The sequence below is a fragment of the Prorops nasuta genome, unplaced genomic scaffold, assembly GCF_024137725.1.
Source record: "Prorops nasuta isolate Cenicafe-Biocafe unplaced genomic scaffold, Cenicafe_Pnas_1.2 PNAS00025, whole genome shotgun sequence".
Taxonomy (NCBI): Eukaryota; Metazoa; Arthropoda; class Insecta; order Hymenoptera; family Bethylidae; genus Prorops; species Prorops nasuta.
The window spans coordinates 2,958,199-2,976,904 of NW_027116822.1; the positions used below are offsets into that span (position 1 = coordinate 2,958,199).

An 18,706-nucleotide genomic window follows, 5' to 3' on the forward strand; every position below is an offset into this window, starting at 1 on the left:
ATATTGAAATATAGGTTAGAAAATCTAGGGAGTTACCCATAGAGCACCAAATGACTTAAAGACATTTTTTAGGCGTCTTTTAGTCAAGTGTGTTGTATGGGTATGGTAATTGATTTGAGATCAGATGTACGATGGCTCGATTGTAGTATTGTGAATATTGACAATTGTTTTTTGTGTCGATAAATAATTATTTTTATCTTCGTAAAATATTTATTTTTAGGCTTACCGTATTGCTGCATCCTCCACCGCGTTTGAGACAGAGTCTAACATTGCATTGATAGTAAACACTGGCTGTATATGGAAATTTGTGTGCTTGGAAGTTAACACGAGCCTCAGTTTTGTCATGGCTGTAGGTAAACTGTCCCATAATCTCACTGTCTAAGGGACAACTGTAAACAGATATATCAATAGGTTAGTAATGGAAGAAAGATAGAAAGAGAGAGAAAGCTGGACCACCTTCGACCGGCCGATTTCCCTATAAAAGACGACCGCAAGGTATTCATTCATTGTGGCCCGCTGAATAATTCATTGCACGCAGCTTCTATTTTATGTTAAATACCTTTTTCGTAACGATTCAACACTTTCCATTGTTTCTACAGTGCTACTTTGAATTTCACTAAATTGCACAAATCGTCCCTATTAGCTAGCAATTAGTTAAATTAAGATACAATATTAATAACGAATTGCATAACGTTCAGAGGTCTCGTAAATCTGTTTTATTTCCTTGAGGGGAGGGGGGTATACATAGTCATGACTCGGGCTTACCCTTCGCTGTTGATGAGTCTTTGTTCACCCCAGCCCAAGCCGTCACGAACCAAACAGTCGGAGATTCTCAAACCAAACATCTCCTGCTTGTCGATGCTAATTACCAGTGTCAGTGGGTCCCCGATCTTCACGTTCTCCGCCACATGATGCATCGTTGGATCTCCGCTAAAAATCTTCATTGTGCATCCTGGTAAAGGAGCTGTTGCCTGTATTATAGGAATAAAACGATGGATTCAAAAGAGAAACTTGTTGGAGAGAATTAGTTATTTACGAGAGAAACAGAGTTTTAATTCTTACTTGCAGTGGCAACGATTGAAGCATGGCGACTTGAGTGTGATCGTTCGTGACGACTTTATCCCTCGTCTGGTATCGGCACCTCACGTGAAAACCTCTGCCCTGGTTCGTGACGAGCTTCAGGTGTGGCTGCACTACAATTGTATTAAAATATTCGATCCCACCGTCGTCCTGTAACACACGACAAAGATACGCTCTCAATTACTTTCTCTTTTCCTCCTGAAAGAACAATTAAAACTAAACATTAATCTATTCTTCTTCCGTTACTACAATTATGGTTTTTCATTTGTTCATCTTTAAGATTCGCATTGTCACAAGTTCTTTCAGAAGCGATAATGCTACAATGGAGAATATAGACACCGAATAGTCGAGGTGGATGTGAGAATAAAATTTGGGTCCGCCATATTTGTCAGTACTTTATATTTAGCGTGGATAGTTGGCGGCGCTGGTGTTGTGCGTGAATGTTGTGGTCGCCGAGTTTTACGGCCACTTTGGTCCAGCAGCACAGTAGGTAATAATCGCGTTTCTTTGAACTTTCAGCGTTCCTTCGAACCGTCCTTGCACTCCTCGAGCAAAAAGTAGCTCCGGCAATTCAGCCTGACGCGTGCTGCACGTACCAAGAAAGTAGTGTCTCGCTTAACCTCTTTTTCCTAGAACACCGAGAATCTGAGAACATCCAAGTTTTTCTCACACAAGATAAGTGCGAAACTGTTCGTGCAACGTGACAAAGATTCACCGCGCACGCGGTTTAACCTAATCTAACCTCAAAAATTCCCGAGACGCAGTAGGCGTTTTATCCGTCCAACTCTCGTATCATCGCACGATCGACCTTGAGATTGTATCAGGACTGCCTTTGGAGATGCTGAGCAGTTTTACTTGGATGCACAGAAATTTTTGCGTATAAGGTATGCATTTAGCATGTACGAATAAGGTTTCGAAGCGCTCGTTACTCAATACCCATGATATCGAGACTAATTTTGCCAAATTGCGTGCTAGCCTTCTTTGGATATTCCAGATGGCGCCAGATTATTGGAATTTGGAATAAGGCATACCGCCGTAAGTGCATACAATAATAGCCAACGTATCATTACCTTCCCCTTCCATTACGAAGAATTACAAGGTTAAATATTTAATATGACGAGTGGCAGGAAATGGTCGCCATTAGACTATAATAAACCGTCGATATATTGGTAAAAGATGCACATTTAATTCATAATATGATACGTATATCTTCTTCTATCCACAGAACTTTTTTCAACCTTATTATATCTCGCTTCAGCATTGATTGCGAAAGTTGGAAAACTTTCAACGGCGATAAATCCTGCATTAGTCACAATTTCACCAGATTTGCGATGGAGGAGGCTCGCATTCGGGAATCACCCACGCAAGATGGCCACCTACGCCACATACTGCATCAAGACATATCTTCACGGAGAAGTATAGAACGCAGTGTCGATTGGTTCTAGTATTACTTATGACAGCCGTATAATGCGCGGCTCGAGGATAACTGCCGAGAGTAATGCTGGATATGACCCTTTCAGTTACGTCATCTTCTTGCAGACGCTTCCTTGTGGCTGGAAAAAAAAAACATTTACCCTCCGATCTTCACCGAGCCGAGGACTCCCAACGTACTCTTGAACTTGTCGATTGGATATTGGACGTTGAGGTACTCCCAGCTTAAATTATACTCAAGGATTTCCTTGTATTACGTGATCATTACAGCCAAGGAATCCGACGATCCTATCTTCTTCAGGCATGAAGTCTCCTCCCTCTTCTCTCTCATTTCAATTTATTTTACTTCAAAATCCATTACCTCGCAAAATACCTCGAAGCGTCAGAACTTGGTTGATATTATTTCCTATTCGGTACTTCTATTTCTGACAAATGATTGCCACCAAAGAGTACAGAGGTTAATCATTGAGTTTTTTTAGTTTGGCTGCGCAAGTTAGTAAGGATGTCGATTGCGAATGCAAAAAGGAAGCTATACGATAAGACTGGCCACGATTCAACGGGACAAGGATTAGTTGCACACAATGACGTAACTATCGACAACAATTACATCGAGAGACCGCATGACCTCACGCAGGGATTTACCGGCAGCATCATTGCGTACGAGCTGACCTTCGATAATGAGTATTTCTCGCGCGAACGGCTCGGTCGCGTGTCTCTTAACGACGCCATAATCGCCTGCCCGTTCAGCCTCGCTGCTCGCAGGATAAAAACGATTTTCGTGTCAATCGGGACACGGATAAACTTTGTTTCCTTTTCTTTTTACGCCGTGTGTCAACCATTTCCTACTCTACAACTTTGCAAATCTTAGTTTGTTATATTTTGTTATTTTTCTTAAGCAAAAGTATTAATCTCACGTACTTTTGCAGAATTTTCGGAGAACGTTTTGGGGGTTGACACGAAGAAAGGATTGTACGTTGGAAGAATGGCCGGCTCGAGAGGCGAAAGAACAGTTGTTTGCTTCGTTTTATTCCTGCGGCGTACTCGCTGAAGGTCGTTGGCTGCTCGATATACTCTGTGTATCGCGAGAAATCGTCGAGTGCGACCGCAGAACTCCCCGAGAAACTCGCGCACCCCGGAAACCGGTACTAGCCTTTACCTTCCCACCAGTTTCTTACCCGCATTCTTCATCCTGTCCTGCATTTCATGGTAAACATCGACATTTGCCAAAAATTGGCCTAGAAGAAAAACTGAAGAATCGTGTGACTTTTTCATCGCTCGTAGGATCCAAGGTATACGAATGGTGGGTGAGAGGAAGAAAATAAAGGGAATGCAATAATTATATTTTGGTGTTGAAACGAGACAAGGTGTGGGTCTTGGATATTATGGGCCATGTAAATGCAGCCTGTAAAAGTAAAGATGATTTTCTTGGTAAAAGATGGCTTGCTGCTAGGTGGGTGTGAAACGTAAAGTCAGCGATCTGATGTGGCAGAGGCCGATGCACCTCAGATTGCGAGTATCCTTGCTGAGGTCGACTTGCCACGCCAATACCTTTACACTCTTCGCAAGGAGTTCTCTCGTAACGTGGACTAAGAAAATTCCCAATTTTGCCTCTCACGTTAAAAATATTCTCATCAATTTATTTCTCATTTCAATTCATACCAGCAGCCATTGTGTCATTATTGTTATCATTAGATTTGAGAAATCTCACGTGGTGTACCATACTGCCAGTCACGCACGTATTCTCATCCTCGAGAAATTCCAGACCGCAGGAAGTGTGTTCGTTCAGGACGAGGCTTCCAGGAAGAGATCCGGTTTCCTGATCAGCAGGTTTCGTTGCATGAAAATCACTTTGGCCATTTCGCATTCGACACGAGTACGAATTGCCAGGATTTTTTCAGTTAAACTCTAATAAGCTATTGGATCGAGGAACGCGTGTATCTTGAACAAAGCAAGATGTATCTTAGGAAAATATCTGCGTAAGAAGAAAAACTCTATATTTCTAAAGACTGTTGAAAAATCCAATTTATTTTGTATTAATTTTTGCTCAATCGTAACAAAAGCTGAAAGTTTAAGTGCTTACTTTTTCATCAACTTTTTTATTAATTTATTTTTCTACCGGGGATGTATATCATTATTTTTCCCATATCGAATTTCATCTCTGCTTTATTTAACGGATGACTGGTCGTTCGTTCACTTTCCTAGTCGGCATCCTTTCGGTTCTCGAGGGGAGTCTGGATATTCAGGAAAGTAAAATTCGAACGATTTTCTTCTTACCACGAATGGCTTGCCGCTAAGTAAGAATTTACAAGGCAGGAAGTGCGTTCAGGCGTTGAGAACGAATTCCATTTTCCAACAATAACGATCTTCCATTAATTGTTATCTTCTTCCGTACCTCAACCGTCTTAAAAATTACCTCTCTGCTCGATGGATTCTACATTTCCTCTCTCCCTCGCTCATCTTTTCCGTTCCCGCAACAATAAACATGTTCTTCGCTTCACTTTGTAAACCGAGGCAGCTGTACAACTCGCTGAAACTGAGTCTCAGCGCGAATGCTTTCCAGCCCATTTGTTTCGCTGATAAATCTTATTATTCCTCCCTCGTAAAGCGAGCAGCCCCTCCAAACCAGATCCTTTATTCGACATCTCTGTATTCCAGCGAAGAAGAAAGCGCTGGAATCACGCGTGTCTCGAGTGCTTTTAGGACGAATCCAAAGGGCTACGAAGGTCGAAGAAAGGACAAAAAATAAAATAAGAGGTGACAGAAAGTTGCGAGAAACGTGTCTAGAGTATGATAAATTTGCCAATCTAGTCTGGAAGTGTCGGTGTATACACAGAGCTGCCTCCTTCGATTATGCTCGTGCTATATAAATAAACAAACAATAGGATAGGAATATCGCGTGTAGTTTACGAATACACCGAGAGGGGCAGAGAGAAAGAGCGTTTTCTTCGCGAGAGTAACCGTCATTGCGGTTCGTTGCTCGTCGATGACCTTGCTACCGTGACCGAGCACCCTTCCCCTACCATCCTCCCCCCCCCCCCCCCATTCCACCTCCCCCGCACACGAAACGGAACAGGCAGTAAAACAGGAAAGAAAATTACCTCTCTCGACGCATAAGTTTTTCAAAATTCCTTCTGCTCGATCCACGGAGTTTCATGAATAATCCAGAAGGGATTTGCGATGGGGGAAGGTGTACAGGTAGAAGAAAAGGAGTGGGGAGGGGGTAGAGGCGTTGGATGGACGGTTTTACAGAGCACGATGGGAGCGACGTAAAGGTTTGCGGTTGCGCTAGGGATAAAAAGCGATTGAACGGATCGAACAAAGAAAATGAGCTGAGGACGTATGCAAATACGTCGGCCTACCCACGGGCCATTTTCTGCACTTATTACGATACATCTCTGTTGCGGAGCAGCCGTATTTCCCGGGTTCGACGTCCGGTCAGTTAGCGAGCTGGCTACAACTGCTCAGTGTGCAGCTGCGCCTCTGTCTCCCCCCCCCCCCCCTCCGCCCGCTACTTTTCTCTATTTTTGTTTACTCTTTTCTCTGTTCTCAACAAACCCTCCCTCTTCTACCTCGCTTTGTACGTACACACCAAAGTCATTTCTCTCGAGAAAGAGAGCCCTCCTATTCTTTCACCACACATTCTCATCGTTTCTTTCAGTTCCTCCGGAATTCTTTCGAGGCTCGATTAAAATTAACGAGCAATCTCAACGTCGAATATTCGATCAATGATTTAGCAGCTGGCAGTTTTTGCATAATTTACGAGTCGTGCGAAAAAGCGACTGAATATAAATAATATAAACCGTAAGGAATAATGCAAGTTGGGAAGCGAGCTGGACGAGGCTGGTGAATTTACATTTACGATCGGTGAGGCGGAGAGCGCGCGAAAAAAGAGATCGGTAAGAAGAATAATAGTCTGAAGAAATGTTCGGTCTTTTCCTTCTCCTAACGTCAGTGGCGTTGGTTGAATCTCGCTTTAATGATTTTATAAGCGATTATTTTATCCACAAAAACGTTCGCTACGTCGTGGGATTTTCTTGCAACGATCACCCAGGTAAATATTGCGATTGAAATATTTTAAGATCATTGTTATTATAATTCTTCAAGTTGCAGGTAACTTTCGTTTGACGAGGAGTCTCGGTGAATCGGGGATGTTTGCCAGTGTGAAGCAGCTCGACGACGATATAGATATCAGGAGATTCTTCGACAAGGGTCACTGGACTCTTGGGATTTTCGTGGATTCTCGCTGTGGCAGTGAGAGAGCCACAGAGATTCTATCGATTGTACGTTACATCAAAGTTGCGATTGATAAATTTGAGGGAACGCGCTGCAATAGCGCAAATATTCTAGAAACGATACGGGAATATATCCACACGTCCATTTAACGTGCCGAGGATGTCCCCTGAATATCATGTGCCATAGTGTAATATTATTTTATTAACGCAATTATTGATAGGTTGATCGTTACAGGCTTCGGAGTACAGGATGTACGATTATTTGTACAATTGGTTGATTTTTGGCGATACTTTGAATGGCACTTTATCATTGTTGAACGATAGTTCCTACAGCACCATCACTGATTTGGTGGTTTCCGTGCCTAACGACTCTGGTCTTGAAATGTACGAAATTTTCAATCACTGCAAATACCGTGGTGGATCGTTAAACATAAGCAAACTTGGCTCATGGGACCCTCTACACGGTCTGGAAATTACCTCGAGGAAGTCGTTGATCGAGAGACGGAGTAATTTACAAGGAATGACCTTGAAAATATCAGGAGTAGTAAGTAGGGAGTACGAGTAATTATAAATTAATTAATGATGGTAATATAATGAGTGGAGTGATTTATTTATCAGATTCAGTACAGACCACAACATATGAAACTGGAGGATTACATGAAGGACATTAACACGAGATCTTTAGACAGCATGAATAAATTTGCTTATGCTATTATAGTTCACATTGGGGAACTGTTCAATTTCAAGTAATTTCTTGTAAATCTATCTTTCATATATATCTCAGTGTTTTTTCATTTCTTACCAGTGTACTGGCTTCGGAGATTATTTTCTGGGATATCCATTCGTTGCACGGAGCAATTTTTGACGTACTGAAAGAAAATTATATAGACATAGGAAGCAATCCAAGAGTCATGGTAGCCGAAAGATTGGATTATGCACGTTTGGCCTCAGCTGCTTGGCCAGTCAAGTAAAATTTGTTAAAACTTGAGTTTTATATTAGAAGCTTGGGCCACAGTGCTTGTAATACATCAATAATTCTATATATTTATCAGGCCTTGTTTCATACTGCTGTCGCAACCAACGCAAAAGATTAAACTAGAAATTTTCATCAAACCCTTCAGCATTGACGTTTGGTACACGTATGGGTTTATTTCATTCCTCACTATCATAGTTATCGTTTTTACAGTGACCAATAAGTATATTCGCGAGAATTTTGAGAAAATCTCAACAGCTCTATTGTTCACTGTGGGAATCATCTGCCAGCAAGGTTTGTTTTAAAATAAATGTTTTGAGTAAAATAATAATTTTTATTTTGATAATATGTCAAGTGTGTCGATTGTAGAGCTTATTTGGAAATATTTTTCATATCAGGTGTGGCATATTTTCCAAGGGATCTAGCAGGAAGATTCGTAGTCGTTCACATGGCTCTGATTAGCTGGACAATCTACAATTATTATTCAGGCAGCATAGTTTCTGCTAGACTAAGCTCGCCACCGGACGTTATGGACGATTCCGTTGCAGTTTTGGCTGATAGTAATTTAAAAATTGCAGCCGAGGCTGTTCCATACTTAACTTATTTGTTAAATGTAAGTAGAGTTTATTTGAAAATAAACGAAGATGTACCTCTGATGTACAATAAATATTTACACACATTTAGAAATACAATTGGGAGTCGGATTACTTTAGAAAAAAACGTTGGGACCCTCTACCAGATTCAGAAAGATATTTATCAGTGGAGGAAGGCATTAGGCAGGTTAGCCAAGGAACTTTAGCCTACCACACAGATCCGAATACCGCTTACCCTTACGTTCAAAAAATATTCACGAGCAGTCAGGTATGCCGAATGATCGAGATTCATCTGTTTAAACAATCAATGATGGGAATTTACGTGAGCCACAATGGGCAATTTATGGAAATAACGAAAATAGGGTAAAGTCAGAAATATATTAAGAAATGTATAGTCATTGTGAAAATAACTGATCAAACACTGTATAATTAATTGGTAACAACAAAATTACAATACACAGGTTGGCAAGAATGTTTAGTTCAGGACTGAGAGACAGGCAAATCAAATACTGGACGTCAAAAAAGCCACAATGTGACGAGACCATATTGGCAGAGAGAGGAATAGCAATATTCGAAGCTGCTCCAGCGTTCATCCTGCTAGTTTCTGGATTCCTCTTCTCCGCGTTAATATTCCTTCTGGAACAAATCGTCCACCGTAGAAATGTTCTAAAAAAACCTGGGGAATTCACTGTCGAAGCAAATTTTTCCGGAATAAATTCCAGAAAACTGTCTGAAAATTCTGCAGAAGCAATTGAAACACACATATAGAGTAATTTATTTCAAGGAATATCATATCTTCTGTAATGGAATTCGTACGCCAAAGAAATTCTTCGCGCGGTGCTACCAGGAAATTAGTTGTGAGAAAGAAGAATCGAATGGAGGAACTGGAAGGACGAATTGTAAGGCTCGCACGAGATATTCGCGCGATTGGCAAGGAATCGTGCTCGAGCGTTTCACGTGGTCGGTAGCTGCGTTTAAAGGATCACCGCTAAAAATAGAAGCGTTGCTAGGATTCCCCGATCCTTCCACGAATTCCTGTTGCTCTTAAAACGCGACGCTGACATTGCTAAAAATAGCTCAGCTTGCAGCCTCGGCCAGGATCACCTCGATTATAAATATTCATGGCAACGGTGTACTCTGCGGCAATTATGAAGCTGAGGAAGCTGAAATTCGCTATGAAATTGAGAGAAAAATAAATATTTCTCTCTCCAATAAAATGTACCGAAGCTTCGCAACCCTACGAAGAAGAAACCCGACCAGAGAGAATCTAGAATATGTTTTCCTTTAATAGAAATTCCTTCACGAGTGCTGCTTAGAGATAAAATCCAGTTTTATGAACGAGCAAACGAAAATTGCAATTCAATGAGCAGTTTCCTACTTATGCGATAAACAAAGCTTAATATATTGCAAATAGTAGGTGATATAAATGCACGGGGCTATCTGTATTGCATTCAATGCAAAAAAAAAAACATGAAAAAGAATTAAAGAGAGTTATTACAATCTTCGTATTAGGAAATTGTTGGAGGCAGTGATTGGAATGGAGTTATTACTTTGCTGGTGTATTAAGAAATAATTCAAATAAGAATTGTTATTATTCTTGACTAAATTAGAAAATTCTTAAAATTTATAATTATCACTCTCTCTCTCTCTCTCTCTCTCTCTCTCTCTCCTTATTTTGTATTGAGATATTAAAATAAGATACGGGAGAGGAAATTGTGGTTTACGTCGATAAAAGGATGCAAATTGGATTACGCATGTGTTACATATTTGGAATGAGAAAGGATTCACGAGAAGCAAGATGGCGGATGTAGGAACAAGACGAGCTTAATTTGGCTAGTGGATGCTGTTTCTTGCACGCTCGATTTCTCTCGACTAGAGTAGCGAGGTGGAGGCTTCAAGGACACCAGGAGGTCATCGCCTGACGAGGAGTAAAACCCACCCACGCCAGGAATTCCACATTTGGTCCGTTTCAACGCTAACTTTCGACCTTTCGACTTTCACCCCACTATAACGAGGGATTTTTCTGCATGTGTAAGCAGCCGATGGATTCCTCAGGGACAAATCCCACGCAGGTTCACAAACGAATTCACTGGAAGCTAGAAAAACCTTGAAACCTTTCCAATCTCGCATTGGTCCAATAACCGATCGTTAAGGATTGAGTGTTTAACTGTTACTATTATCAGCGTTTGGTTTCCATAATTTTTCGCTGGATCCTTTTGATCCTTTAACCTTAAGCTTCATAACAGATGTCGATTTAATAAGATACCTGCTGTATCGATATTTGCATTGGAACAATTGTACGTCTGAATAATGCCAGACTATAAAATTATGTGGTTAGTTTTTTTTTTCAACTCAGAACGTTCCACTTTTCCACTTGTGCAATCAGCCTTGCATTTTTATGGCAGTGTCCTTACGTAAGAGCAGATGCGACACCTAGCAACGACACACATTATATTCTTGAGGCTTTGCGAACTTTTGCATCGCATTGACACGGTTTAAAATGAGAGTTACGTTGTATGGAGACACGTAAAAAGAGCGTTAAGAATGAATAGCGTTGAAAATAGAGGAGAGATTAGAGTAAAAACTGGTCGGGAGAAAAATGATTAAATAAGAGTCAATTAAGTAAACGTCAAGTGCTGGAAAATATAAAAAGAGCAAAAATGGAAATGAAAAGAGAGGGAGAGAGTTGGGAGAAAACTGTAAGGAGCATAGGGAAAAAAGTAAAAGCAGGCGAGAAACTGGACGAATTATTTTCATCCTTTCGTCCATGTTCTCCTCTCATTACACGTATTTTATCCTTTTTCTTCGACTGGTCTCATTAGTCGTCGAGTTTTTTACCCCCAATTGTCCCGCATTACACTCGATGGATGTTATTTCTTGTCGTAGCATTTTTATCGTTGCGAAAATAAATGCGAATTAAAAAGAGCAGTAAATTGAACAAAGGAAAGATTGAATGTAGCATTAATCGTCCGGACAACAAATCAATTATAAAGAAAATTAACAAGTGTAAAAAGAGTCTCTGTATACAGTGCTATTTGTCCTTATCATCATTATTATTAGCAGAAAGGAAAAAGGGTAAAAGATGTGTGCGAGGCAACGATAAAAGGAACAATATTTATTAACCAGCTCTTCACCAGCAGGAAATGGAGCATTTTTGATACGTTGACACGAGCTTGTTAAGGATTTTTCCCATTCGTAAATGGAAGAGTTTTTCTTGCATTTTCCCTGGAGTCGTGAGCCACGTCATGTTTGTCGAGCTAATTTGCGTTGAGATTGCGAATGGCGGCAATTTCAAGCTGGCGAGCACAAATTCCAAAGACGTTGAATAGGCACGATATAGAAAGAAGCCTCTATGAGAAATGACTGTTAACTCGATGCGAATTAGTTTAAAGACTGACTTCCCTTAACATATTTCCCCATCCTCCAAAGGTTTTCTCCGGAGCAAATAGCACAAGCGAGCAAGAAAATAATTTTTAAGAGAGGGTGGAGAGAGCAACGGTGCAAACTTTTCAGCAAACTGAAACCAAAGAAAAAAACACTAAAATATTCTGGAAAAATTACCAAGCTAAAAGAATCGATAAATAAGATGAAAAATTGTACAAAAAAATTCCCAGGAAAAGTGTCTTAGCTATAAGATCTTGTGTACGATGGCTGGTTAAGTTTATGAGAATCGTGTGATCCCATGGGGTAAAGCGTATACACACGGTACATTTCCTATACGGGACCTTAACATTGAATAATCGTGAGAGAGCAGTAAGTGTGCCCCAGGGTCCCAACATTTCCTCCTCCCTGCTGATGGAGCACATCCATTGCACTGTGACCACTTATAAATTCTAGTCATTCGGCAATGGCTTAATCATCGTGATGGAGGGAGGCCCGATGCCAATTGCTGGTTCGATCTTGCAACCGGTAGTTTCAGCTAATCCGTTATGAAAATGTCCATGTCGAGGTAGCCTCGGTCCTGTTAAGGTTAAATATCCACTCCTCGACTGAGGATCGTCGGTGGAACGTTTCCTGTATCGTTAGAGCCGTAATCGACCGACAACCAAAAGTCATCGAGCGATTCCTGCAAAAAGTCCCTAACGAGGATCGAGCATAATAAACATAATTCTCTGCAAAGCTACAAAATTAAATTAGCAGAATCATTGTGAAGGTATGCGGGAATCGTAGAAACCCATCTCTGTCTCTCCTATATGGAGGGTCTCGAGGAGTAGGGTTGAAAAATTGTAAGATTACCGGTTGGAGAAGCACTCAACGATAAGGCATAGAGATTAACAAGTAGCTTTTTCGTGGTGAATAATGAAATAGAATTAGTTGGATCGAGTAATAATGATCGAAGGGGTAAAAACCAACCGAGTGGAGAACCTGCGTCATTCTCGTCATCCGCTGGCTGCAACTAGACCTATACAGTGCTGATTAAGATCCGGTGAAATTGTACGTATGCCTCTCGCGCTTGTTCCAAGAAGCTCAAGCATAAATCCTGACCGTAATCTCCATGCGTCCTGATCACCAACATGGAAAGTGCTGGCTGTTTTTTTTCCTACCAGTCTTTCTCTCTCTCTCTCTCTCTCTCTCTCTCTCATTTTCATCCATCTCTCTTGCTCAACATCCCCCACCTTGCCCCTTTCTAAGCGTCTATAATTATTACACCTAGCACTTAGCTGTGCGTAAAACGATATTGCACGTTTCATTGGGATGATAATAAGAGAGCAAAAACGATCGAGGAAAAGGTCTCGCTGAACGAGCATCTCGATTGAAATTCATTTCTCAGAGTTTAACGAGATGTGCCAAGAGAGCATTGCTGATCACTCGAAAATGGATAATTCTATGCTTTTGTGAGGAGTTATAGTGGAGTAATTGTGCTATGCTTTCGAATGCTATTTAAGGCGTAGGTATGTGCAAGAGGAAGACTCGATGAGAAATAGGGATATATATATATATATATATATATAGATTTTATAGAGAATGTAGAGTGTACAGGCTACGGAAAATGTACAGAGGACATTAAATTGAAAAGAGATCTAAGCTCGCAGTCTTGGAGTACCTCGGGCTCCTACAATATGTACAGTGCTCTTGAAGATAAGCTTAATGGACATTAGGAGCACATCCTGGTACACGCATATACAGGAATAGCCATCAGGAATGACGCAAGACATTGGAAGGATCAGTCTAATGTTGTTTGTATGGGAACAAAGAAGGGTTGAAAAGGATCGGACGTTGAAACTAAAGTGGACTTGACTGATCTGATCCTGTGTTTGTGTACAGTCTCTCGCGATGGACTAGATTGATAATGGACCAGTTAGCAAGGATTTATTGATTAAATTGCATTCCACTGAACAATAATTTTTCTCCTCACCTTGAAACATTGACTATTGTCTTTTATTATTCTATTTTTACTGATTACGATAGTTTTTTATTTTCTTAAAAGAATGTATAATATATAGGATTTTATCGCACGAGATCCAGAAGGAATTATATAGTGAAAGGAATGAAATCTTGAAGAAGCACGAACGGTTTAATTACGTGAAAATGTTTGGTTATTTTATGTCCCATGGAGTATTGTCCTTTGCAGCCAGTACCAACCAAGTCGAGGAGGATTGCATAGTGTGCCTTCGGGATCGAGAGAGACGAGGACCGGTCCTGCAGGAAAGTTATGGTGCATCCTTGCGAGAACAGGCGTCCTCGGTCTGAAAAAAACCTGACTCGAGGTGCCTTCTTCTTCTTCTTGCCCTCAGTCAGAGGTCAACGGGAATGGACGGATCCTCGCGTTGTGATCCAATACACACGTTTTAACCATAAACAGTGGTTCTCAACCTCGAGCAGCAGCATTTATGCGTTATTCAGAATTTTCCAGTTGGAAAAACTAGCCTCTCTTAAAATGGTGCTGCGCAGTGATTCTCAACGCTCGGTAGCGAGCAACAATAACGCGTCCAACGTGACGCGCGTCGTGACAGGATGATCCGTCCAGCGATGAGCCGCGGGAGTACCACGAACGGTACGGAAGCTCCGTACACGAGCTTCCACGGTTTATTAGGTGGAATTTGCAGGATCATGTAGAGAAGGCAATTATCAAAGATAGCAAAGGTGTCATCGAGCTGGACGTTCCAATCGAGTTTCATTAACAGCCATTGTCTCCAGTGGTTATCAACTTCGTGGATCTTGAACAATCCTCGTGCTTTTCGTGGCTTCTTTCCGAGATCGAATCCCTCGATAGGTGCGCGTAGGGATGCGCGAGATAATGTAATGCATTGTACAACACTGGCTTGGATGGTATATATATATATAGTAGATTCTCGAGATAGACAAGCTGCGACTGGAAAAGCCAGCGGGAGATGCCATCTCGCACTGGCTTAAGGGTCAACGAGGATGAAAATACTTGTATATAATAATAGCAAGAACAGCGGAACGTGATCAAAGAGTAACCAATAGGATTAACTTTTCCTTTTTTTACTCGCCTTCGCTCTTTTTTCCTGGAAAACCCAGCTTTCCAATGTATAAGAATAAATTTGTAGGGAATATCTTCACGAAAGAGCGTTTATGGAAATTTTAGCCACGAAGGAAGACTTTCTTTTGTTTCTGAATATGGTGAAATTGGAAATCTAAGAAAAAGCAAGAGTCGGAATTCTTTTTCCTCGGGAGGAAATTAGTGGATGTTGAGGAGTAGAGAAATGGAGGCTGACTATTGCGATGGTAAAAGCAAATCGATGTGTTATTGTCTACTTTGTGGCGGTGCGGCGGCTAGTCCAAGTCGACCAAGGCTAACCTCGCCGCGTTGTGATCTGGAGTATCAACCATAAATTCTTCGTGTCCCTTCGGAAACTCGCGCGTGCAGTGGTGCTCAATCTCCGACGGGGAGGACCGAGGAAACGCCGAAAAATCGAAATATCTTTGACAAATTTTGCGCGAGAGCGTTAAAAAATGAAGGAAGGAAAAGCCTGTAGAAAGTTTGACGAAAGTTTCTGAAATAAAAGTGTTAATAAGGAGGAATTCGAGAAACTGCATTATCGGAACTTCGTTAAAATCACAAAAGGTCATTCTCTCGTGCGAATTTCGCTCTTCGGAGAGTGTCTGCGGATTCGCACATTGCGTGTGCTACGAGGAGAAAGAAGAAGCCATTGTCGCTGCGTGTTTTATGGTAAAATTGAGAATCATGCATAAATTCTTATTCCGCATAGACGCTGCTGTCCGACCAACGCAACACAATAGGCTCTTCGGCAAAGCTCTGGGATTGGACAAGAGAGAGAGAGAGGAGAAAACCACACCCCCTCCCCCTTCTAGTCCCTATAAGGTTCGCGATCCTACCGTACATACTTCAGTGGTGCTCAACTCAAACCCCGAAGAATTTTTCTTTCTTCATGAATATTAAAAAATAAATTCACTTAACAATTTTGTTTTTAGCTATTGTTTTCAGCAGACACTAATTTCTGATAATTAAACGAGTTTCGTGGGAATGGAGTGTATATAAAAGGAGGTTCCAGAGGGTTGGATCGGTATAAGTTTCTACCGGTTCAACTCAGAATGGGCAGACTTTTATCGATCGAGGCATCTGTCGCAACGCGTTATTATTGCTGCCAGGTAAGCAGAAGCAAACCCTGCCATATAACGGTGCATCTTTTGCCATCCAATGCACCGTGACCATCAGCACTCATCACCAGCATCGAATATCACGTCGTGATCGAATTCTCGCGCGCGGTTACCCGTAATTAAGAATTCACATTTTTTTTTGTAATTAAACTTTGATTATTTTAAGCAATAAATTAGCGTAGCTTTCCATCGAGTGGATCTCGAGAATTGGATAATTTGTACCAAAAGTCACGTTATCGAACGAAGATAAATTGCAAATATTCAAATTTTATCGCGGTTCGTCCATAATTGTAAAAATTAAAATTTTGTTTTCCAGTTAAATTTCGCTCGTTGTTCCATCGAGCGATTCAATTACCGTTCCATCGAATCAATCTCGCGAAGCAGGATCGAGTAATTTGTCTGGAAGCGAAATTAATGAGGAAAGAAATTGCAAATTTCATTGCGGTTATTCGCAGTTGAGAGTCGAGTGATTTTTTCCACTTAAATTTTGTTCGATTATTGCAACTAATGATTCGATGTATTGTTCGACCGAAATGATCTTGCTAGGCACTCGGTGTGATAGGTCTCGAGATGAAATTAATACATATACTATAGAGAGAGAGAGAGAGAGAGAGAGAGAAATTGCAAATATAGGAATTTCATTGCGGTTTAGAATAGAGAGAAGGATGTGGCCAGTATTCGCGGGTTGTTGAAGAAAAGAACAAAAGTTAAATCGTGAAAATGGGAGTAGTAGTAGGAGGAAGGGGGGGGGGGGGGAGGTGAAAGCGGATCATTAATGCGCCAAAACTGGTAGTCGTGCGGTTATGGGCAATCGTGGGATGACCACTTTGGACATCCAGATCTGCAGACTTTCTCACGGAGCACAGTCACGCGAAACTTTGAAGATCCAAAAGAGAGGCTGTGCTGGACGTTACTCGAGTATTACTCAATTCCCCCAATTTTTTCAGCAAAATAAACTTACGTGACCGAACCTCGGAGGTCAATGACCTCTTCTTTGCGATACAATTTTCTGGCATTTAACTTTTTTGGTTTTAAATTTTTATAGGAATTAGAGGGAGGGGGGGGGGGGATAAAGTAAAATTTCAGAGTGCCAAGAGTAACAATTGGTCAATTTCGACATTAAAACATATATATACACGTAAGTGCGCACGCACCGCAGTGTTTTCAAGTTCAAACGAGCGTTTTTAAAAGATTGCGGTAAATTTGAGCGATTGGATGGAATTTTTCCGAGGGGATAAGTGGAAAAATGTGTAGAATTCCCTTGTGATGCAATTTTGCGGACGTTCGACCAACTGCAATGGCGTTTTATGATATAATTTGGCCTCGTATTAGCCAGTGCTTATGGCTGGCACACACGAGGCACATTTTCCGACGGCCTCGCCAGAGAAGCCACTCGAGGATAATCGCAGGCGATTTGCCACCTGCTGCGAATCTCGATACGAGACTTGGCGAAGAAATCTCACGTGTCTGCTATGCTGCATCCTCGAGCTGGCAGCTCTGCCCATTAATGGATATCGATTAACTCGCGATGATCTTGTACTCTACTTTAACTCTCGGATCTCTGTGTTCTGATAAAACACTCGTGCTCCTTTTTATCGAGCTGTTTGACGCAATTTCGTGAATTTCGAGCCTCTTAAAAATTATCCTATTAATTAGAACTCCAAGCAGTGAAATATAAAAAAAAAAACGCTCTCTTTAATAAACCAATTAATTTGGATTCATAAATCCTGCGGCTCTCTTCAAGTTAATTCCTTTTCAGCAATTTCGAAATTATAGACGTCGAGTAGCGTCGAATGGGTTAAACGGTAGCGTTCCGCGCTATTCGATTAAACGGCCAATCTCATTTTGCAATGGTTAAAAAAATCGTTAACGTTGAAACTTAATTACAGGATGGCACGCGTGTGCTTGGCGGATATATCGGAGGTAAAACTTTATGGAGTTAGCGCGAGGATGTAGCATTAAACCGTCAGTGAGGAGCCGCCAGTATAGGTATATATGTACGTAATTGCGATTGGAACAAAGACGAAGCCATTGATGAATCCTAAATCCTCTTATCTCGACGCGCCTTAAAAATCAACTCGATCGTATATTACGAGAAAATAACTGGTTCCTAGCGAGCGAGGAAACCAACCGATCCCAGCGAGATCTCGATACGTGAAAAACGAGTAGGTCCATTTTACTTTACAACTTTTGACATGGTTAATTGACTAAAAGGATGCAATCTTCCAATTAGTGGATAATTTGATAATTAACCGAAGAAGCAGTACTGGATTTAACGAGTGCACCATTAAAAGCTATACGTTGATAAAAAACAGGGTTTTATTGAAATATTTCCTTGCATTTTTCAGGGAATAACGTGATCGACCTTGGCATTTATTCGCGTTATGAAAGAAAAGCTTAGTATTGATTCGGTAGTGCGAAAATCAATTTAAGTTTCTTCGATTTATCGATACTACGATCGATGACGTTTGGGAGAATAATAAATCGGTTACGGTAGATTTACGAAAGACTCGCGCCAAAGCTCGGTGAATTTACTGCTTGCGGGATATAATAGTCAAGGAAATACACGTGGACTCGTGTGGGACATTAATGGAACCGATGGAATAAATTTCTCGAGGAAACACGAGTCATTTGTTGTCGTACTAAAAAAGAGTCACGTGTGAAATCAATTTCTCGATCGCCCATAACTTTCTCCGGGCACAAGTTTGCGTCACTCAACCTTCGTATCTCCATAGGAGCTGCGAGTCCAGGGAGAGATATACGCGAAGATGTAAAAATGGACCAACGCGAAAATCTTCTGTCGAAATCGCTAT

General features: G+C 41.2%; 2 protein-coding genes across 2 annotated transcripts in view; one reads left to right on the forward strand and one right to left on the reverse strand.

The window, feature by feature from the left end:
• The window catches only part of pio (piopio), a 63,302-nt gene that overhangs the window by 3,699 nt on the left and 40,897 nt on the right, over positions 1-18,706 (reverse strand). The window contains exons 5-7 of the mRNA XM_066741413.1: positions 1,063-1,230; positions 766-971; positions 227-389 (exon numbers count right to left, since the gene is read on the reverse strand). Of these exons, the coding sequence (XP_066597510.1) occupies positions 227-389; positions 766-971; positions 1,063-1,230 (537 nt within the window). The remainder of the gene's footprint in view (positions 1-226; positions 390-765; positions 972-1,062; positions 1,231-18,706) is intronic.
• LOC136782290 (ionotropic receptor 75a-like) lies at positions 6,433-9,077 on the forward strand. The gene is made up of 9 exons (XM_066741612.1): positions 6,433-6,562; positions 6,622-6,791; positions 6,979-7,287; positions 7,362-7,489; positions 7,549-7,710; positions 7,796-8,010; positions 8,115-8,329; positions 8,401-8,672; positions 8,771-9,077. Exons 1-9 carry the CDS (start codon positions 6,433-6,435, stop codon positions 9,075-9,077), a joined length of 1,908 nt encoding a protein of 635 aa, XP_066597709.1.